At 46.8% G+C, this 23,518-nt stretch overlaps 1 protein-coding gene across 2 annotated transcripts in view; it reads right to left on the bottom strand.

Moving 5' to 3' along the window:
• TIMELESS (timeless circadian regulator) overlaps window positions 1-23,518 on the bottom strand; it is a 419,423-nt gene that overhangs the window by 16,771 nt on the left and 379,134 nt on the right. For both annotated transcript variants that reach the window (XM_063952567.1, XM_063952568.1), the window contains 3 exons: window positions 17,451-17,514; window positions 10,632-10,702; window positions 9,262-9,322 (listed from right to left, as the gene is read on the bottom strand). In XM_063952567.1, the coding sequence (XP_063808637.1) occupies window positions 9,262-9,322; window positions 10,632-10,702; window positions 17,451-17,514 (196 nt within the window). The remainder of the gene's footprint in view (window positions 1-9,261; window positions 9,323-10,631; window positions 10,703-17,450; window positions 17,515-23,518) is intronic.

Raw genomic sequence — 23,518 nt, 5'->3', positions numbered from 1 at the left:
CTTTTGGTATGAGAGGCAGAGGAGGAAACACATACACCGACTGGTACACCCAAGGCGTTACCAGCGCGTCCACAGCTATTGCCTGCGGATCTCTTGACCTGGCGCAATACCTGTCCAGTTTTTTGTTGAGGCGAGACGCCATCATGTCCACCATTGGTCTTTCCCAACGGGTTACCAGCATGTGGAAGACTTCTGGATGAAGTCCCCACTCTCCCGGGTGAAGATCGTGTCTGCTGAGGAAGTCTGCTTCCCAGTTGTCCACTCCCGGGATGAACACTGCTGACAGTGCTATCACATGATTCTCTGCCCAGCGAAGAATCCTTGCAGCTTCTGCCATTGCACTCCTGCTTCTTGTGCCGCCCTGTCTGTTCACATGGGCGACTGCCGTGATGTTGTCCGACTGGATCAACACCGGTTTTCCTTGAAGCAGAGGTTCTGCCTGGCTTAGAGCATTGTATATTGCTCTTAGTTCCAATATGTTTATGTGAAGAGACGTTTCCAGGCTCGTCCATACTCCCTGGAAGTTTCTTCCTTGTGTGACTGCTCCCCAGCCTCTCAGGCTGGCGTCCGTGGTCACCAGGATCCAATCCTGTATGCCGAATCTGCGGCCCTCCAATAGATGAGGACTCTGCAACCACCACAGAAGAGACACCCTTGTCCTTGGAGACAGGGTTATCCGTAGGTGCATCTGAAGATGCGACCCTGACCATTTGTCCAACAGATCCCTTTGGAAAATTCTTGCGTGGAATCTGCCGAATGGAATTGCTTCGTAAGAAGCCACCATTTTTCCCAGGACTCTTGTGCATTGATGTACAGACACCTTTCCTGGTTTTAGGAGGTTCCTGACAAGCTCGGATAACTCCTTGGCTTTTTCCTCCGGGAGAAAAACCTTTTTCTGAACCGTGTCCAGAATCATCCCTAGGAACAGCAGACGAGTTGTCGGCATTAACTGGGATTTTGGAATATTCAGAATCCACCCGTGCTGTTTTAGCACTTCTTGAGACAGTGCTAATCCCATCTCTAGCTGGTCTCTGGACCTTGCCCTTATTAGGAGATCGTCCAAGTATGGGATAATTAATACGCCTTTTCTTCGAAGAAGAATCATCATCTCGGCCATTACCTTTGTAAAGACCCGAGGTGCCGTGGACAATCCGAACGGCAGCGTCTGAAACTGATAGTGACAGTTTTGTACAACGAACCTGAGGTACCCCTGGTGTGAGGGGTAAATTGGAACGTGGAGATACGCATCCTTGATGTCCAAGGATACCATAAAGTCCCCCTCTTCCAGGTTCGCTATCACTGCTCTGAGTGACTCCATCTTGAACTTGAACTTCTTTATGTACAGGTTCAAGGACTTCAGATTTAGAATAGGCCTTACCGAGCCATCCGGCTTCGGTACCACAAAAAGAGTGGAATAATACCCCTTCCCTTGTTGTAGAAGAGGTACCTTGACTATCACCTGCTGAGAGTACAGCTTGTGAATGGCTTCCAAAACCGTCTCCCTTTCGGAGGGGGACGTTGGTAAAGCAGACTTCAGGAAACGGCGAGGTGGATCTGTCTCTAATTCCAACCTGTACCCCTGAGATATTATCTGCAGGATCCAGGGATCTACTTGCGAGTGAGCCCACTGCGCGCTGTAATTTTTGAGACGACCCCCCACCGTCCCCGAGTCCGCTTGAGAAGCCCCAGCGTCATGCTGAGGCTTTTGTAGAAGCCGGGGAGGGCTTCTGTTCCTGGGAAGGAGCTGCCTGTTGCTGTCTCTTCCCTCGACCTCTGCCTCGTGGCAGATATGAATAGCCCTTTGCTCTCTTATTTTTAAAGGAACGAAAGGGCTGCGGTTGAAAGGTCGGTGCCTTTTTCTGTTGGGGAGTGACTTGAGGTAGAAAGGTGGATTTCCCGGCTGTAGCCGTGGCCACCAAATCTGATAGACCGACTCCAAATAACTCCTCCCCTTTATACTGCAAAACTTCCATATGCCGTTTTGAGTCCGCATCGCCTGTCCACTGTCGCGTCCATAAAGTTCTTCTGGCCGAAATGGACATAGCACTTACCCGTGATGCCAGTGTGCAGATATCCCTCTGTGCATCACGCATATAAAGAAATGCATCCTTTATTTGTTCTAACGACAGTAAAATATTGTCCCTGTCCAGGGTATCAATATTTTCAATCAGGGACTCTGACCAAACTACCCCAGCACTGCACATCCAGGCAGTCGCTATAGCTGGTCGTAGTATAACACCTGCATGTGTGTATATACTTTTTTGGATATTTTCCATCCTCCTATCTGATGGATCTTTAAGTGCGGCCGTCTCAGGAGAGGGTAACGCCACTTGTTTAGATAAGCGTGTTAGCGCCTTGTCCACCCTAGGAGGTGTTTCCCAGCGCTCCCTAACCTCTGGCGGGAAAGGGTATAATGCCAATAATTTCTTTGAAATTATCAGCTTTTTATCAGGGGCAACCCACGCTTCATTACACACGTCATTTAATTCTTCTGATTCAGGAAAAACTATAGGTAGTTTTTTCACACCCCACATAATACCCTGTTTAGTGGTACCTGTAGTATCAGCTAAATGTAACGCCTCCTTCATTGCCAAAATCATATAACGTGTGGCCCTACTGGAAAATACGGTTGATTCGTCACCGTCACCACTGGAGTCATCGCCTGTGTCTGGGTCTGTGTCGACCGACTGAGGCAAAGGGCGTTTCACAGCCCCTGACGGTGTTTGAGTCGCCTGGACAGGCACTAATTGATTGTCCGGCCGTCTCATGTCGTCAAACGACTGCTTTAGCGTGTTGACACTATCCCGTAGTTCCATAAATAAAGGCATCCATTCTGGTGTCGACTCCCTAGGGGGTGACATCCTCATATTTGGCAATTGCTCCGCCTCCACGCCAATATCGTCCTCATACATGTCGACACACACGTACCGACACACAGCAGACACACAGGGAATGCTCCTAACGAAGACAGGACCCACTAGCCCTTTGGGGAGACAGAGGGAGAGTTTGCCAGCACACACCAAAAGCGCTATATATATATATATCAGGGATAGCCTTATAATAAGTGCTCCCTTATAGCTGCTTTGTTATATCAAAATATCGCCATAAATTTGCCCCCCCTCTCTGTTTTACCCTGTTTCTGTAGTGCAGTGCAGGGGAGAGACCTGGGAGCCGTCCTGACCAGCGGAGCTGTGAGAGGAAATGGCGCCGTGTGCTGAGGAGATAGGCCCCGCCCCTTTTCTGGCGGGCTCGTCTCCCGCTATTTAGAGAAATCAGGCAGGGGTTAAATATCTCCATATAGCCTCTGGGGGCTATATGTGAGGTATTTTTAGCCTTTATATAGGTTACATTTGCCTCCCAGGGCGCCCCCCCCCAGCGCCCTGCACCCTCAGTGACCGCGTGTGAAGTGTGCTGAGAGGAAAATGGCGCACAGCTGCAGTGCTGTGCGCTACCTTTAGAAGACTGCAGGAGTCTTCAGCCGCCGATTCTGGACCTCTTCTGACTTCAGCATCTGCAAGGGGGCCGGCGGCGCGGCTCCGGTGACCATCCAGGCTGTACCTGTGATCGTCCCTCTGGAGCTTGATGTCCAGTAGCCAAGAAGCCAATCCATCCTGCACGCAGGTGAGTTGACTCCTTCTCCCCTCAGTCCCTCGCTGCAGTGATCCTGTTGCCAGCAGGAATCACTGTAAAATAAAAAACCTAGCTAAACTTTTTCTAAGCAGCTCTTTAGGAGAGCCACCTAGATTGCACCCTTCTCGGCCGGGCACAAAAATCTAACTGGAGTCTGGAGGAGGGTCATAGGGGGAGGAGCCAGTGCACACCACCTGATCTGGAAAAGCTTTACTTTTTGTGCCCTGTCTCCTGCGGAGCCGCTATTCCCCATGGTCCTTTCAGGAACCCCAGCATCCACTAGGACGATAGAGAAATGGACAATGCACTTACTTTAGATGCCAGTCGGCAGATTTCCCTTTGTGCATCTCTCATATATAAGACTGAGTCTTTTATATGGTCTATGGTTAACAGGATCGTGTCTCTGTCTAATGTGTCAATATTTTCTGACAGTTTATCTGACCACGCAGCGGCAGCACTGCACATCCAAGCTGACGCAATAGCTGGCCTAAGTATAATGCCTGTGTGTGTATATACAGACTTCAGGATCGCCTCCTGCTTTCTATCAGCAGGTTCCTTGAGGGCGGCCGTATCTCCATCCTTGAGGGCGGCCGTATCCAGAGACGGTAGTGCCACCTTTTTAGACAAACGTGTGAGCGCTTTATCCACCCTAGGAGGTGTTTCCCAACGTGACCTATCCTCTGGCGGGAAAGGGAACGCCATTAGTACCTTCTTAGGAATTACCAATTTTTTATCAGGGAAAGCCCACGCTTCTTCACACACTTCATTTAATTCCTCTGACGGGGGAAAAACTACGGGTAGTTTTTTCTCCCCAAACATAATACCCTTTTTAGTGGTACCTGTATTTATATCAGAAATGTGTAACACCTCTTTCATTGCCTCAATCATGCAGTGAATGGCCTTAGTGGGCATCAGGTTAGACTCATCGTCGTCGACACTGGTGTCAGTATCAGTGTCGACATCTGGGTCTGCTTGAGGTAGCGGGCGTTTTAGAGCCCCTGACGACCCATGCGACGCCTGGGCAGGCACGAGCTGAGAAGTCGGCTGTCCCACATTTGGCATGTCGTCGATTTTCTTATATAAGGAGTCTATACGTGCACTCATTACTTTCCATAAGCCCATCCACTCAGTTGTCTGCCCCGCAGGGGGTGACATCCCTTCTAAAGGCATCTGCTCCGCCTCCACATCATTATCCTCATCAAACATGTCGACACAGCCGTACCGACACACCGCACACACACAAGGGATGCTCCGAATGAGGACAGGACCCACAAAAGCCCTTTGGGGGGACAGAGTGAGAGTATGCCAGCACACACCAGAGCGCTATATAATGCAGGAACTAACTGAGTTATGTCCCCTATAGCTGTTTTTTATATTATATATATTGCGCCTAAATTTAGTGCCCCCCCTCTCTGTTTTTACCCTGTTCTGAAGTGTAGACTGCAGGGGAGAGCCAGGGAGCTTCCTTCCAGCGGATCTGTTAAGGAGAAATGGCGCCAGTGTGTCTGAGGGAGATAGCTCCGCCCCTTTTCCGCGGCCTATTCTCCCGCTTTTTCCTGGATTCTGGCAGGGGTATTTACCACATATATAGCCTCTGGGGCTAGATATTGTGGTATTTTGCCAGCCAAGGTGTTTTTTATTGCTGCTCAGGGCGCCCCCCCCAAGCGCCCTGCACCCTCAGTGACCGGAGTGTGAAGTGTGCATGAGGAGCAATGGCGCACAGCTGCAGTGCTGTGCGCTACCTTGGTGAAGACTGGTGTCTTCTGCCGTTGTTTTTCCGGACCTCTTCTTGCTTCTGGCTCTGTAAGGGGGACGGCGGCGCGGCTCCGGGACCGAACACCAAGGACTGGGCCTGCGGTCGATCCCTCTGGAGCTAATGGTGTCCAGTAGCCTAAGAAGCCCAATCCGGCTGCAAGCAGGCGAGTTCGCTTCTTCTCCCCTTAGTCCCTCGCTGCAGTGAGCCTGTTGCCAGCAGGTCTCACTGAAAATAAAAAACCTAAACTATACTTTCTTTCTAAGGGCTCAGGAGAGCCCCTAGTGTGCATCCAACCTCGGCCGGGCACGAAATCTAACTGAGGCTTGGAGGAGGGTCATAGTGGGAGGAGCCAGTGCACACCAGGTAGTCATAAATCTTTCTAGAGTGCCCAGCCTCCTTCGGAGCCCGCTATTCCCCATGGTCCTTACGGAGTTCCCAGCATCCACTAGGACGTCAGAGAAAATTATTTATTCCATTTTGGAATAAGGCTGTAACAAAATGTGAAAAAAGTGAAGCGCTGTGAATACTTTCTGGATGCACTTTAAACTGGCATATACGGCCTCAAAACATTGACACAGTAACATTTTGCAGATGTATGAATATGAAAACCATGTGGCTGCCCGACAATTACTCAGCCAAAGCACAAAATCCTGCCACAATTGAAATCCTTGCTCACCTGGTAAAATGTGTCTTTACACTGTAAGAAACTGGTTTCCCAGGCCCAATGTAAGTAAGCTTGTCAAATCACTAAAGTGATTTATCTAATGGTCATGGTTCTAAGAGCAGGCACATGTGCAAACATGTATGTGGGCCGTCTCGACTCCACCTATATCCCATGTAGTGCTAAGTAATTGTTTGCTTTTTTGTTTACAAACACTGGGCACAATGTCTTCTGCCATAAGGGTTTAGAAGTTAGCATCTATTTCCTGTAGTTCCCGATTCCTGGTTTTTCATGAAGACAGTGGAGGACTGAGCACCAAACGTTCTTTTAAACCAAAGACTGTTCATAGTCCCATCACAGCCAGATTACATATCTGACTAAGAGTCACAACATGATTCTGGGAGTGGAGATTCACATTGTCTTCTTGATGTTGTTGGAGTCCTTCGAATCTATAGAGACAGATCCTGCAAAACCTCTTGGTGAGCCATGATATACACAAAGAAAAAAAGAAAGAAGACTCCTTTTTTGGCACTCAGAATTTAAAAAAAAAAATAACGTGTATAATTATGAAGAGTTAAAACGTAACTTTTACTTGTTACCTTAAAATACTATCTCCTAAGGAAAAAAAGTGACACATAAAAATAAATCAGTGAGGGTAGTGGGCAATAAAAGAACAGAGAATAAGTCACATTCTTACACCCCTTGGGCAATATGCAGCAGGGGAATCGAGGTCAATACCTCTACCGAACTCTGCACACACTACTATAATGCACGTAGATAGGTGCAACCCTGGTAATCGCTGCCACACAATGTATGGTTCTGTGTGAATCCCAGCAACTTTTGTGGCTATTGAATAATGTCCAGAGTGGCTGAAAAAAAGTGAAGCAAAAGAGTGAATCTGTTGTCAATGTTAAGGCCAGTACTCACTGGCCGATGGCAGAGAGATGTGTGCTGAGCGAACGGCTCAGCACACATCTCTCCCGGCGCTCAGCACAGCGCGATCTGTGCTGAGCGTGCGGGGGGAGACGGGGGGGGGCGCTCACTTCACCCAGCGGGTGAAGTGAGCGACCCGCTAGATTGGCCTGCATGCAGGCCAATCTAGCAGCAGCGATAGCGATGCGCGGGGCTGAGCATCGCTATCGCTGAGGGGGCTACACACGGAGCGATCGTGCTTAAAATCTAAGCAATCTAGTCAGATTGCTTAGATTTTAAGCAGCGATCGCTCCGTGAGTACCCCCCTTTAGACTGGAGTTGTTAATCTCCAGTCTCCAATAGCTGCTAAGGGAGGGACACTGCTTGAAAGAAAGAGAGAGCAGAAATGCCAAAGTCAAATTGGTGGTTGACAAGGGTACCCACATGTGTGTGTGGGCCGGTCACATTTAGAGGGAACTCCACTTTTTCATATGTGGGTGAACCATATTCGCAGATGTAATCATGGTCATGATAGGGCATATATGCACCCTCCAATCCCATTTATGGAAAATGTCTGTCTCCTTTAAATGTCGGTGCCCTAGATTTTATAGATGCCAGGTTGGGAGGAGACTTTCCCAGATCCCTGGACTCAAACATTTTCTGTATTGCAGTGGTTAATGCATGGTGAACACACTGATCACAAGGCATCAGATGCAATGGGGCACAGCTTATAAGCGTCCCCCCAAATCTTTTATTTAAAAAACAAATTGCACTGTGGGGAAGGCAAATTTAGTTTAGTTTTATTTTTAACTTGATATCCCAGCCACACAAGGACTGACGACCGGAAGTCAGAGCGATAGAAATCACAGAGGAACAGACCCTGAAACTGGGACCACAGAACAGCAGCCCTCCAGTCACGAATGCTGGCAATTATTATTAGTAGCACCTCATCTCAGATAGAGAACAGTCGGCCTCGTTGAGATGCTCCTCTTTTACGCCAATAGAATTATAAAGCATGCCGCTGTGGATGGCAATACGGGGTCATGTACAATGGTTATAGATCAATGGGTTGACAGTCAGAAGGTTGACACTAAATGGTCGACACATGAGTTTTTAAATGCTTTATTTTTTTTTTTGTGTCAAAATGTTCCTTTCAGCACATGGACCCCCCCTCACTTTGCTCGCCATGTTTCGGGCAAGGTGCCTCGCTCTGCTTAGGGTACGTAGTCCACGTGGATGGTAACGTATGAAAAATTTGCCGATCCCCCCCACAAAAAAACCTCATCCAGATACCTAGTACAATGGATGTGTTGGCAAAGACCACACATCCACTCACATGAGAAATACTCCATGACAGATTCCTTCACTACCCTATTCTGTGGGCAACCACACACAAAAACACATGAGCTCACTGTAAGGGTGTGTACACACGGCGAGATATTTTCTTTCGATTATATAGTCAAAATTGCAAGAAAAGTTAGTGACTTTCACCTTGCGATACCGATTCAATCCCGATGCGCGGTCCCGCCAGGTCGGAATCGCAAGAAAAGATAGACTGTGCAGGCAAGTCAGTCCTTGCTAGATCGGTGTACTATCTAGTTCATCTCACATAAGCCAAAATCGTAAGCACACATAGTCCATATCTCAAGAAAAGTTAGTCAAAATCTGTGCTCTCTGTACTATCTGGGCTCCGGGGAGTTCAAGGGAAATTGCAAGTAAAAATCGGGCATAGCAAGGATCTCATCGTGTGTATACACCCTAAGATAGACAGAGGAGGGGGCAATAAAGATTGTCAAAAATTGTTTAATATGGTCTTAATTTCGCCCTAAAACGTCTCTATAAACCCAGGTCAAATATTCCCTATAGTGTAAAAAGAAATTCTAAAATGTCTGTTGGGAGGGGTGTAGTATGGTATTCTGGCGGCCGGGCTCCCGGTGACCAGCATACCGGCGCCGGTAGCTCGACCGCCGGCATACCGACAGTGTGGCGAGCGCAAAGGAGCCCCTTGCGGGCTCGCTGCGCTCGCCACGCTGCGGGCACGGTGGCGCGCCACGCTGCGGGCACGGTGGCGCGCCACGCTATTTTATTCTCCCTCCAGGGGGGTCGTGGACCCCCACGAGGGAGAAAAGCTGACGGCATGCCGGGTGTCGGGATCCCGGCGCCGGTATACTGTGCGCCGGGATCACGACATTCGGTATACTGAAGACCACCCGTTGGGAGAATACTATAAAAAGACTGATTCAACACATTACAACATCATGGTTAGTCAGTTACTTGTATATAAAATCTATGCAATTCTTACCTTTTATCAATGTTTGTTCCAGGTGAAATGTCTCCCTGCAGCTGTTCAGGTTCCTCAATGGCTAAAATGTGAAATAGAAATGTGGGCAGCCATGAATTTAAAGTTTCAACAAAAAAATAGAGAAAACAACTTAACCAGCGCTTCTGTTTGTTCAATAGTTCACTTAATTCTCCTCAAATCATCCCCGTCATATTGTATATGTAACAAAGAGGTAGGAAAGAGAATATAGTGTATTACAGTTTTTAATTACAAACAACATATAAAAACAATTACAATCCAATGGTCTGTGCAAAAAGGCATAATATTAGACAAGGTAGGCTTCTCCGTCAAATAGATGCAATGGAGGTTTACCAAATTTGGTGGAGGAGGCATTCCAGCTCTGATATTTTAGAGGAGAACTTGTTTGGAACCAGCAGTCAGGACGGTTGTGAGTGGCATTCCAGGGATTTCCACCATACTTTATATGCTGTCTTTGAACTGTCTAAACCACAGTTCCACCAAATTTGGTAAACCTCCATTGCATCTATTTGACTGAGAAGCCTACCGTGTCTAATAATATGCCTTTTTGCACAGACCATTGGATTTTAATTGTTTTTATATGTGGTTTGTAATTAAAAACTGTAATACACTATATTCTCTTTCCTACCTCTTTGTTACATATACAATATGACGGGGATGATTTGAGGAGAGTTAAGTGAACTATTGAACAAACAGAAGCGCTGGTTAAGTGGTTTTCTCTATTTTTTTGTTGATGCTTGCACTATTGGTGAGGGGTTAAGGACACCTCTAGGAGTTTACCATTGACAGGCTGCTTCTTGCGCACGGAATAATTGTTTAAACTTCTTTGATACTATATGAATTTAAAGTTGATGCCCAACCAGATGCAACATAACTTACCAGCTAGGTTTATTTCCACTTCCCTTAAGGTGCGTACAGACAAGACAATATTATGAAGGATTTGGCTTTTTTCGATCGGAATGACAAATCGTTCGCCAGTGTGTATGCACTATCACGATGGGCCACTAACAAAAGCCTCAGATCTTTTGTACATGCAAAATGATCTGGGGCTGTTGCATGGCCCTGCTCCCCCAAGTCGCTGACGGCATCGGCAAGTGTGTATTGCACTTGCCGATGCCAGCATTCCGCCGGGTGCAGTCGCAAACTATGTCATGCTGGGTACAGAGTCTTGTGTGTACCCAGTATTAGATGTAACAAATTTGCATGGATACAATTGTATCTAAAGCGCTTACCTCAGCATAGTTGTTAAATTTAACAAATAATAAAAAAAATATGCCTGGAGGTTAAGTCTGACTGATTCCACAGTGACAGAAATACAACACACTAATGTCAGTTACAAATGAGCTACAAACCTGCACCTGCTTCTTCTTGCTCTTCGTCATCACTATCCATTAGCCAGCTCTTTTTAGTTAATTTTGATTTGCTGAAAAAACAAAACAAAATAACACTAAAGTTGCCTAAAATGGTAAAACTGCTTTAGAAGAGACGCCTTACAGTCATTTATGAATGAAAACAGAACACAGAACATACATTTTGTAATATCATGACCCGTTCCTATTGTAAGAGCATGGGGACACCTGCAGGAGACACAAGTTTGTATCCTCCAAAGAAGCAGATGTTCTATACTGTATGTAGGTGGGGCCAACTTAGGAGCTTCACATCTGGAGCATGTGAGGCAAGTACGTACACAAACACTCATGTAACAAGTCCATCATAAAACAATTTCCTTTGTTATAATTCATTTTACATAAAATTTTGCGTCAGCAAGTAATATTTAAAGAAGAAGTAAAGAAAATTGTATGTAACCATCTGTCACTGTGTACACGGTGCAAGCTGCATGTGTAGGTAGAACAGCCTGCGCACGTGGGCAATGAGTGAGCAATGGGCCCCGGATCATGCAGGTGTTACAGCAAAGGCCGGTAACGGTTGTTATGCAGTGCTTCTTGATAACTCCCACAATGTGCCGGATGTAATGACGCCCGAGTTTGGCTGCCATGCAGGATGACTAACTTGGGCGTCATTACATCCGGTTCCATAAGTTGGGTACTAGACCAGGTATCAACAAATTTTTCAAAAATATTGGAGCCAGCTTAAAAGCTTAGAGCCAAATAATCATCCCCATCCAAAATGTCTGAAAACTTCTACAGACCGCAACACCACTTATGGGGTATCCTATTAGCAGTGGTAATTTACTGCTAATATGTTCGCCCAGCTATCCTATTAGCTCAGATTCTAGCGTGCTGATTACCCAATGCTGGCATCTGTCGGGTATTATGTTTACATGCCTCAGGCACGCGAATCATAACCCAGACAAACAGCCCCAGGAGACCGGTTTGCGCGGAGATAACACATGGGTCAGAAAACTTATCCCGGATCCCATGCGTTTTCGGCTGATAGCAGTAGTATACCGCACAGCAAAAACAGGCTACAATAGGACAGCCTGATAATAACACTGGGCTAATATCGGCGATAAACTACCGCCGGCAATAGTATACCTCCCTTAGACTTCCCCAAATACCCATCACACCAAGTCACATGGACAGCAGGGGTTAGTACAGGCCAGATATATTAACTCCAACAGCGGCATACTCTTCTTATTCTAATCATGGTATAATCTAGAAGCCAGGTCTAACACCTTAGTCACCAGGAGACCGGTATTTGAAGAGTCCTGCACTAGACCATCTCACAAAATAAATCTCTTTATTTTGACCTCCTCCAGCAGGACTTGATGATAATAATCATAAAAATAAATACTAATATGGCGACAAAGCAAAGCTGTATTGGGTTGTTTGTAATTAAAAGGCAGTTGTCCTAAAGTTTTTCATGCCCATCACCAAAGGAAGGCATTTCACATTATACTGAGTTGGGCTTTGGTGGATCCTAAACCATGAGCTTCAGCGTATGTATGCACTAGTTAGACAAATGTATTTTTACATTAGAAAATAACCCATGAAAAACAAGACTAAAAATAGGATTTTAATTACCTACCGGTAAATCCTTTTCTCGTAGTCCGTAGAGGATGCCGAGGTCCACATTAGTACCATGCGTATAGACGGGTCCACTAGGAGCCATTGCCTCTCTCTATGCCCCTCCTACCAGACTCAGTCTAGAAACTGTGCCCGTGGAGACGGACAAATTCGAGAGAAGGATTTTACACAGATAATGGCGAGATTCACACCAGCTCACACACAAGGCAAATCAAGCTAACCAGCTTGAAACATCAGCAACGGCTGAACACTATTACTTAACCAAGTAACAAAACAGTACTTAACCAAGAATTAAGCAGTACTGAACTAAGTAACCACTGCAGGATAACGAAGCGCTGGGCGGGCGCCCACTATGGACTACGAGAAAAGGATACACAGGTAGGTAATTAAAATCCTATTTTCTCTTACGTCCTAGAGGATGCGGGGGTCCACATTAGTACCATGGGGATGTACCAAAGCTCCCAGAATGGGAGGGAGAGCGTGGAGGCTCCTGCAGAATTGATTGACCAAACTTCAGGTCTTCAGATGCCAAAGTATCGAACTTGTAGAACTTTGCCAACGTGTTCGACCCAGACCAAATAGCCGTTCGGCAAAAATGTAAAGCCCAGACACCCCGGGCAGCCGCCTAGGAAGGACTTGCATCCGTGGTTAGAAGGATCCAGTCCTGAATCCCGAACCTGCGGCCCTCCAGAAGGTGAGGTAATTGTAGCCACCAGAGGAGTGAAATCCATGTGTAGATGAGATCCCGACCATTTGTCCAGGAGATCCAGTTGGAAGGGCAGAGCATGAAACCTCCCGTACTGCAGAGCCTCGTAAGAGGCCACCATCTTCCCCAGAAGGCGAATGCACTGATGAACCGAAACCCGGGCTGGCTTCAGGACATCCCAGACCATTGTTTGTATCACCAACTCTTTCTGCTCCGGAAGAAACACCCTCTGCACTTCCGTGTCGAGGATCATTCCCAGAAAGGACAACCTCCTGGTCGGATCCAAATGTGATTTTGGAAGATTCAGGATCCAAACATGTTCCCTGAGTAGATGAGTCGTGAGAACAATGGACTGCAACAGCTTCTCCTTGGACGATGTAAACACAAATGTTCAGTAACACTCTTTGTACATACTCGAGGGGTAAAGTATACACCCAGGCTCCTTCGGCTATTCCAGTACTTGGGATGTGCAGTTCTACTCGTAAGGTTCACCTCAGTGATTCACATAAAAGTGCTGCTTACATGTGCTTACTTCTAAAAAAAAAATGGTATTAATCCCATCAAGGTTTCTTTCACCCATATGAACGTGGTATCCAAAACAGTCAAGCACCCATGAATATATCTCTAAATGTATAGGATGCTCACGTGTGTGCTTACTTCAAGATGCAGTGTACTTTCACATAAAGGTTTCTTTCGACGTATTCCAGTGTAGTCCTCCTCTATTCCTTCAAATTTTACTTCATGCTCAATGTGAGCACAAAAAAAACGAAGGAAAATATGAGGGTCCGAAAGATTTTTAATAAAATAGTTTAAAAAACACAAATATTCGTCACAATAGGTTCTGTATTTGGACAAAGTGCAATATTGTCATAACCAGATAGTGCAACTCCTCAACGTGAGAAAAAGAAGATGGAAAACCCGGGTATTCTCACTGTTGTTTCGTTGAATTCACTGGTTTATGGTATTCAGCTTACACATGCTCCACCACCAACGCGTTTCTACTGTAAAGACTTACATACAGTAGAAACGCGTTGAGGAGTTGCACTATCTGGTTATGACAATATTGCACTTTGTCCAAATACAGAACCTATTGTGACGAATATTTGTGTTTTTTTTTAACTATTTTATTAAAAATCTTTCGGACCGTCATATATTCCTTCGTTTTTTTTGTGCTCACATTGAGCATGAAGTAAAATTTGAAGGAATAGAGGAGGACTACACTTGAATACGTCGAAAGAAACCTTTATGTGAAAGTACACTGCATCTTGAAGTAAGCACACACGTGAGCATCCTATACATTTAGAGATATATTCATGGGTGCTTGACTGTTTTGGATACCACGTTCATATGGGTGAAAGAAACCTTGATGGGATTAATACCATTTTTTTTAGAAGTAAGCACATGTAAGCAGCACTTTTATGTGAATCACTGAGGTGAACCTTACGAGTAGAACTGCACATCCCAAGTACTGGAATAGCCGAAGGAGCCTGGGTGTATACTTTACCCCTCGAGTATCTACAAAGAGTGTTACTGAACATTTGTGTTTACATTGTTTTTTTTTTCATACGTCATCTTTTGGACGACGGACTTACGTATGAACTCGCCTGTATGAAAAAGAACGGACTTTAGCCCACACGGGTAATTTCTTTGTACCATTCATTATTTGCGCCACCTAGGGATTATCCTAAATAATCCTCTTCAGCATTTATTAGTGTGTTAGGTGACACACTAGGATAGACCTTGGGTTGGCGGCATTTGTGCGCAGGGATATATCTTAAGTTTTTGTCGTTAGTAATTCTCCTCATCCAGTTAAGGTACCACGAAAAGGTTCGAATAGTAACCCACGTTTTGCATCTGGGGAGGAACTGGTACAATAACCTGTGCCTCCACCAACTTCTGGATGGCTCCCTGTAAGATAGCCCTGTCCGCCAGCAAAGCTGGCAAGCCTGATTTGAAGAACCAGTGAGGTGGGAGATCTTGAAACTCCAGCCTGTACCCCTGGGACACAATATCCTGCACCCAGGAATCCAGGCCGGACAACACCCAGACGTGGCTGAAATGCCTGAGCCTCGCCCCCCACGGGCCCTACCTCCAGGCCGCGTGGTCCACAGTCATGCTGAGGACTCTGACGTACCTGGAGCAGGCTCCTGTTCCTGGAAACCCGCAGCAGCAGGTTTCTTGGATTTTGTCCGACCTCCCCTAAAGAAGGTGTTAGACGGCTTGGCCTTTCTTGTTTTAGCAGCCCAAAAGGACTGTGATGCAGCTGAAGAAAAAGGTTTCTTCGTAGAAGGTGCAGCAGAGGGAAGGAAAGCCGACTTACCTGCGGTTGCTGTGGAAATCCACGCATCCCCAAATAGCGCCTGACCTATGTAGGGTAGGTTCTCCACATTTCTCCTGGATTCTGCGTCTGCAGACTATTGGCGTAGCCAGAGTCCCCTGCGGGCTGAGACCGACATGGAAGATATCCGTGCAGTCAGCGTACCCAGGTCCTTCATGGATTCCACCATGAACCCCGCAGAATCCTGTATGTTACGTAAAAACAATTGAATGTCACTTCTATCCATTGTATCCAAATCCTCTAGTAATGTGCCTGACCACTTTACTATGGCTTTAGAAATACATGCACAGGCAATAGTGGCCTTAACGCCACTCTTGAAGCAGTGTTAATGGATTTGAGCGTAGTGTCAATTTTATGATCAGCCCGTTCTTTTAACGCGGTAGATCCAGGGACAGGTAAAACCACCCTTTTAGATGCGTCCACAATGGGTGGGTTTTCCTATCTTCCTCAGGGAAGGGAAAAGCAACCAGAACCCTTTTTGGGATATGGAATTTTTTCTCCAGGTTCTCCCAGGATTTTTCAAATACAGCATTTAATTCTTTAGACGCAGGGAAGGTTAACGAGGCTTTCTTATTGTCAGTGAAGTAAGCCTCCTAAACCTGCTCAGGTGTTGTGTCATTTATGTTTAACACATCTCTAATGGCCTCAATCCTGAGCTGCACCCCCTTAGCAAGGGATGCCGCCCCCCTAAGCACATCCTCATCACCGTCTGCAGTATCAGAATCGGTATCCGTGTCATCTTAGGTAGGTTAATTGGCTCCCAACAAAATTAACACTAGCGTGAATGTGTCTGTGTACATGTGGTAGGGAATTATAGAATGTAAGCTCCACTGGGGCAGGGACTGATGTGAATGGGCAAACATTCTCTGTACAGCGCTGCGGAATATGTGTGCGCTATATAAATAACTGGTAATAATAATAATCTTGCATAATTTGGGCAAGTGCACGTTTCTATGGGAACATGCTAGGGGAGTTTGCAGGAATAGGTACAGCCATAGACTTCTTCAGCACCTGAGTTTCAGTCTCAGTATTAGCTACCCTAGTAGAGAACTGAGAGAGAATTCCTTTGATAGAGGTTAACCACTCAGGTTCAACAATATTGATCTGAGACAAAGCATTACAATCCTGTGTACATGAAATGGATCCCTTCTGAGAGGAAACATCTTCTGCAGCATATGACACAGAGTCTCTAGACATAGCTATGTGAGATATTAAACACCCACACAGGGAAATGTCAGACACAGTTTCCCCCCAAGCATGCCACAGAGACACAGAGATTGGAGCCAACCCCCACACAGCGCTTTTTGAGGTAGAACTAAACTACCAGCGCTGGCTGTGTAGCTTAATAGACTACACAGACTTTACACAGCCTCCCCCCCCCCCCCCCCCCCCCCGGTACCGTACAGGATAAATGGAGTTGCTTGGAGGGACAGCTCTCCCCATCAGTGTCTGTTGTACAGGAACTGCAGGCAGGAAAATGGCGCTGAACGCTGCTGGGTCCGCTCTGAGGAGTAGCTCCGCCCCCCGAACATGGTGTTGCTTCCCGCTCTCCGTTATATTATACTGGCCTGAGGATTTCTGCTGGCAGCGATCCGTCGACCCTGACAGGCTTGCTGACCAGTGTAGGGTATAGGCGCTAGCTCAGTGCGCCCCTCACAGCGCCGCACTATGTAGCGCTGAGCCCCGGAGCGCAGTTAATACTGCACTCCCTACCCTGTTGCCGCCATCTTCACACCGGCTCCCCTGTGGCGGGGAACGTTCGATCCCCTCAGGAGCTCAGTGTCCTGTCAGTGGAGATAGTGGCTCAGACCCATCAGGGCGGACACTACTCCCCCCCTAGTTCCTCGAAGCAGGTAGGCTGTTGCCAGCAGCCTCCCTGTAAAATAATAAACGCTAAAAAAAACACTTTTACCAGAGAAACTTTGTAGAGCTCCCCTAGCTGTGACTGGCTCCTCCGAGCACATTTTCGAAACTGAATCTGGTAGGAGGGGCATAGAGGGAGGCTTTAGGAGGCACTCTTAAAGTGCCAGTGGCTCCTAGTTGACCCATCTATACGAATGGTACTAATGTGGACCCCAGCATCCTCTAGGACGTTAGAGAAAAACCCTTACATACAAAAACATTCATAGGACCTCATCACCTTTTGCTTGGCTTGTCAACCACTGTGGATATATCGACTGATAGGGACTCCATTTTATCTGGCTCTGTAATGTTGAGGTAAAAAGAATGCAAGGATTAGAAACTTTTTTTAAAAATTATGTTCACAGGCATTTCAAGTGACACCAGCGGTAAGAGTATTCACTACACATAGGTAGATGTAAACGGCATTAACCCACTCTGACATTAACTGGCTGGAAGATGGATGAAATACTGTGGAAGGAAGAATATGAATGCTTGTGAGCTGCCTTCAGTAACAATGCAACACTCCTTTCCGTCAAACCCAGCTAATCACAGTAAGGAAGAGTGATTGAAAGTTATGACTTTCTAACCCCATGTGATAAACCCATTTATCACCTAGTGTATCCTTGCTCTCTATGCTGAGTCCTAAACACACTGTAGGATCTTCTGACCCACTGTGTAAACATAAACAATGTGTGTACTCAACTGATGGGTGGGTCAATCAGCAACACCAGAACAGCTCAAATGGAGTGTGGGGAGTCATACGAGGCGAAAATCCTAGTGGGGCCCTGCAGGTTAGGTATAACACCTAGGGCTATATTCAATTACAGTCAGAAACTGCCGTCTTGTCGGAAAGACGGCAGTTTCCGACTGGAATAGGTCAGTCTCATTTATTCCGACAAGTCGGGAAATCAGACTTGTCGGAAAGAGGTTGGAAAGCACGTGGATCGGCGGAATAGATGCCGATCCGCGTGCTTCTGTCGGAAAGGGGACCAAATCAGACAGGTTTTGGTCCTGTTTCCGGCAATGTCAATCCGACTTTGTAAAAAGTTGGATTGACATTGCCGCCACCTCCATCCACCCTGTGGGGAGCAGCGCCGGGGTGAGGGGAGCGGCATCGGGGTGTGGCGCAGGAGAGACCAAATCCGACAGTCAGATTTGGCCACTCTTTGAATAAGGGTTGTTGGATCCATTCCAACAAATGCATGTCGGAATGGATCTGACTCTTATTGAATATACCCCCTAATCTGCAAGAACAAATACATAAAGGTGGCGACAGACTCTTGTGACAAGGCTCTAGAATATTTAAAAAGCAGTTCTCCCTTGTCAGAATAAGCAGCACCAGTGTCCAGAGCTGCATCCTCTGACTTCTGATTACACATCAGCATGGGAGTGATGTTAACAAAATCGTCTCGGAATAGACCTACTTTACTTATGGCAAATGTCAATTGATCCTGCGACTTGACTATGACGTATTTGCATTGGTTTTATATGCAATGCAAAACAAACACATCTGAATCAACTGATTGCAAAAATCTTCTATGATTGGGATGGTATGATGGTCCAAAACTACTTATCTGCTAAATTAAGACATACAGTAAAGTACAGTGCTAATCATTTTACAATGGTGCTTACAAACGTATAGGAATATTTTAACTGAAAAAGGGATTACTTGATCAACCAATATTGTGGTTCTAAAGACTAGATTGCTTAGAAGTTAAGCACGAACTCTCCATGTGTATCCCCTACAGCGATATCAATACGCGGCCCCGTATGTGCACGCAGGTAAAATCTAGCACATTGCTCATTTCACCCGCTGGGTGAAATGAGCGGACCCCTCACCCCCCATGACACATCGCGCTGTGTGATAAGTGTTCGTGCTAGATCGCTCAGCACCCATCTCTGTGGAAATCTCCCCCCGTGTGTACAACCCTTAGGACCAAAAAGGTGGCCATCAGCACCAGATTGTTATTAGCAAAATGGTTCCAATTGAAGATCAATATACTCTAATCTCAGATACATACGAGTATATATATTATTTTCTTAAATAGATTTTACAGTGCCACCAAAGACAATAAATAGGTACATAGAAAACATGGGAAAGCTAAAAGTGTAATATTGTGGTGCACGGGCGAAAGGGTATGTAAAATATAAAACTTATAAATCCAAACTGTACATTTTACATACCTTTTCCCCAGTGCATCACACTATGACAATCATCACCTTCCCTTGCTTTCTACATTCAAGTTCCAAGTACTATAAACCCCCCCCCCCCCACCCCAAAAAAAAAGTAGGATTTTAATTAAGTACCGGTAAATCCTTTTCTCGTACTCCGTAGAGGATGCTGGGGTCCACATTAGTACCATGGGGTATAGACGGGTCCACCAGGAGCCACTGGCACTTTAAGAGTTTGAGAGTGTGGGCTAGCTCCTCCCTCTAAGCCCCTCCTACCAGACTCAGTCTAGAAATTGTGCCCGAGGAGACGGACAACTTCGAGAGAAGGATTCTGCATAGATAGTGGCGAGAATCACACCAGCTCACACACAAGGCAAACCAAGCTAACTAGCTTGAAACATCAGCAACGGCTGAACAATATTACTTACCAAGTAACAAAAAACAGTACTTAACCAAGAACTATGCAGTACTGAACTAAGTAACCACTGCAGGATCACAAAGCGCTGGGCGGGCGCCCAGCATCCTCTATGGACTACAAGAAAAGGATTTACCGGTAGGTAATTAAAATCTTATTTTCCCTTACGTCCTAGAGGATGCGGGGATCCACATTAGTACCATGGGGATGTACCAAAGCTCCTAGAAAGGGAGGGAAAGCGCGGAGGCTCCTGCAGAACTGATTGACTAAACTTCAGGTCTTCAGAGGCCAAAGTATCGAACTTGTAGAACTTTGCAAACGTGTTCGACCCAGACCAAGTAGCCGCTCAGCAAAGCTGTAAAGCCGAGACACCCCGGGCAGCCGCCCAGGAAGAACCCACCTTACGAGTAGAGTGGGCCTTAACAGACGTAGGACACGGCAATCCTGCCGTAGAATAAACATGCTGGATAGTAAACCTGATCCAGCGAGAGACTGTCTGCTTAGAAGCAGGACACCCAAGTTTCTTGGGATCATAAAGGACAAACAGAGTCCGATTTTCTGTGACGAGCAGTCCTCTTCACATAGATTTTCAGAGCCCTTACAACATCCAAGGACTTTGATGAAAATGAGTTAGTAGCAACTGGCACCACAATAGGTTGGTTAATATGAAATGCCGACAACCTTCGGAAGGAACTACGGACGTGTCCTGAGCTCAACTCTATCTCCATGGAATATCAAGTAGGGGCTCTTACAAGACAAAGCCTCCAGCTCCGACACACGTCTAGCAGGCCACGTGGAAGGCCAACAAAGTGACAGCCTTCCACGTGAGAAACTTGACTTCAACCTCCGGTAGAGGCTCGAACCATTCCGATTGGAGGAACTGTAACACCACGTTAAGATCCCAGGGTGCTGTAGGCGGCACAAAGGGAGGCTGGATGTGCAGAACTCCTTTTAGAAGAGTTAACCTCAGGGAGGGAAGCAAATTGTTTCTGGAAGAAAATGGATAGGGCCAAAATCTGGACCTTTACGGATCCCAGCCTGAGGCCATATACACACCTGCTTGCAGGAAGAGGAGAAACCGTCCCAGTTGAAACTCCACCGTAGGAAACTTCTTGGACTCACAAAGATACATATTTTTCCAAATACGATGGTAATGCTTAGACGTTACTCCTTTCCTAGCCTGTCTCAGGGTAGGAATTACCTTGTTCGAAATGCCCTTCCGAGCTAATATCTGGCGTTCAACCTCCATGCCGTCAAACGTAGCCGCGGTAATAAGTCTTAATAAGCGAACGGCCCCTGCTGCAGCAGGTCCTCCCGAAGAGGAAGAGGCCTTGGTTCTTCTAGCAATAGATCCACATACCAAGCCCTTCTTGGCCAGTCCGGAGCAATGAGGATTGCCTGAACTTTTGTTCTCCTTTTGAGTTTTAGAACCCTTGGAATGAATGGAAGTGGAGGAAACACGTACACTGATTGGAACACCCAAGGAGTCACTAGGGCGTCCGCCGCCACGGCTTGTGGGTCCCTTGACCTGGAACAATACCGCCGAATCTTCTTGTTGAGACGAGAGGCCATCATGTCTATTTGAGATACACCCCAAAGATCTGTTACCTCCGTGAACACCTCCTGATGGAGTCCCCACTCTCCTGGATGGAGATCGTGTCTGCTGAGGAAGTCCGCTTCACAGTTGTCTACTCCTGGAATGAAGATTGCGGACAGCGCCAACGTGTGTTTTTCTGCCCAGAGGATGATTCTTGTTACCTCTGACATTGCAGCTCTGCTCTTCGTTCCGCCCTGTTGGTTTATGTAAGCCACTGTCATTACATTGTCCAACTGCACTTGAATGGCTCAATCTCGCAGAAGATGAGCCGCTTGGAGAAGACCGTTGTAGACGGCTATTTGTTCCAGAATGTTTATAGGTAGGCCGGCTTACAGACTTGACCACCGTCCTTGGAAGGTCTCCCCTTGAGTGACTGCGCCCCAACCCCGGAGACTTGCATCCGTGGTTAGAAGGATCCAGTCCTGAATCCCGAACCTGCGGCCCTCCAGAAGGTGAGGTAATTGTAGCCACCAGAGGAGTGAAATCCTGGCCTTTGGCGACAGACAAATTTCTCTGGTGCATGTGCAGGTGAGATCCCGACCATTTGTCCAGGAGATCCAGTTGAAAGGGTCGAGCATGAAACCTCCCGTACTGCAGAGCCTCGTAAGAGGCCACCATCTTCCCCAGAAGCCGAATGCATTGATGAACCGACACCCGGGTTGGCTTCAGGACATCCCAGACCATTGCTTGTATCACCAACGCTTTTTCCTCCGGGAGAAACACCCTCTGCACCTCCGTGTCGAGGATCATTCCCAGAAAGGACAATCTCCTGGTTGGCTCCAAATGTGATTTTGGAAGATTCAGGATCCAACCGTGTTTCCTAAGTAGGTGGGTCGTGAAAACAATGGACTGTAACAGCTTCTCCTTGGACAATGCTTTTATTAGCAGATCGTCCAGATACGGAATTATGTTCACCCCCTGTCTGCGGAGAACCATCATCTCCGCCATCACCTTGGTGAATACCCTCGGTGCTGTGGACAGGCCGAATGGCAGGGCCTGGAACTGAAAATTACTAACAGTGAGAATAGGTGAAAAGTTTGATGCGGCGGCCAAATCGGAATGTGGAGGTACGCATCCTTGATATCCAGGGATACCAGGAATTCCCCCTCCTCCAGACCTGATATCACCGCCCTCAGAGACTCCATTTTGAATTTGAACTCCCTCAGAAAGGGGTTCAGCGATTTCAAGTTCAAAATGGGTCTGACCGAACCATCTGGTTTCAGTAGCACGAAAAGGTTCAAATAGTAACCTTTGTTTTGCAAATGGGTTGGAACTGGGAAAATGACCTGTGACTCCACCAACTTCTGGATGGCTTCCTGTAGGATAGCCCTATCCACCAGCAAAGCTGGCAAGCCTGATTTGAAGAATTGGTGAGGAGGGAGATCTTGAAACTCCAGCCTGTATCCCTGGGACACAATATCTTGCATCCAGGGATCCAGGACGGACGACACCCAGACGTGGCTGAAATGCCTGAATCTCGCCCCCACTTCCAGGCCGCTCTGTCCACCGTCATGCTGAGGACTTTGGTGTACCTGAAGCAGGCTTCTGTTCCTGGGAACCCGCTGCAGAAGGGTTTCTTGGATTTTGGCCGACCTCCTCTAAAGAAGGTGTTGGACGGCTTGGCCTTCCTTGTTTTAGCAGCCCGAAAGGACTGTGAGGCAGCTGAAGAAAAAGGTTTCTTCGTAGCAGGTGCCGCTGAGGGAAGAAAAGGTGACTTACCCGCTGCAACTGTGGAAATCCACACATCCAACGCTGACCCAAAGAGAGCCTGACTGTGTAGGGCAGGGTCTCCATACCTCTCCTGGATTCCGAGTCGGCAGACCACTGGCGCAGCCACAGTCCTCGGCGAGCTGAGACAGACATGGAAGATATTCCTGCAGCCATTGAACCCAGGTTTTTCAAGGATTCCACCATAAATCCTGCAGAATCCTGAATGTTACGTAAAAACAATTCAACGTCACTTTTATCCATTGTATCCAAATCCTCAAGTAATGTGTTCTTTTAACGCGGTAGATCCGGGGACAGGTAAAACCACCTTTTTTGAGAGTCTTGATACAGACGTGTCAACTATGGGTGGGTTTTCCCATTTTTTTCTATCCTCCTCAGGGAAAGGGAAAGCAAC

The sequence above is a fragment of the Pseudophryne corroboree genome, chromosome 2, assembly GCF_028390025.1.
Source record: "Pseudophryne corroboree isolate aPseCor3 chromosome 2, aPseCor3.hap2, whole genome shotgun sequence".
NCBI lineage: Eukaryota > Metazoa > Chordata > Amphibia > Anura > Myobatrachidae > Pseudophryne > Pseudophryne corroboree.
The sequence above is the reverse complement of the archived record's forward strand: the minus strand, read 5'-3'. Positions and strand labels throughout refer to the sequence as shown.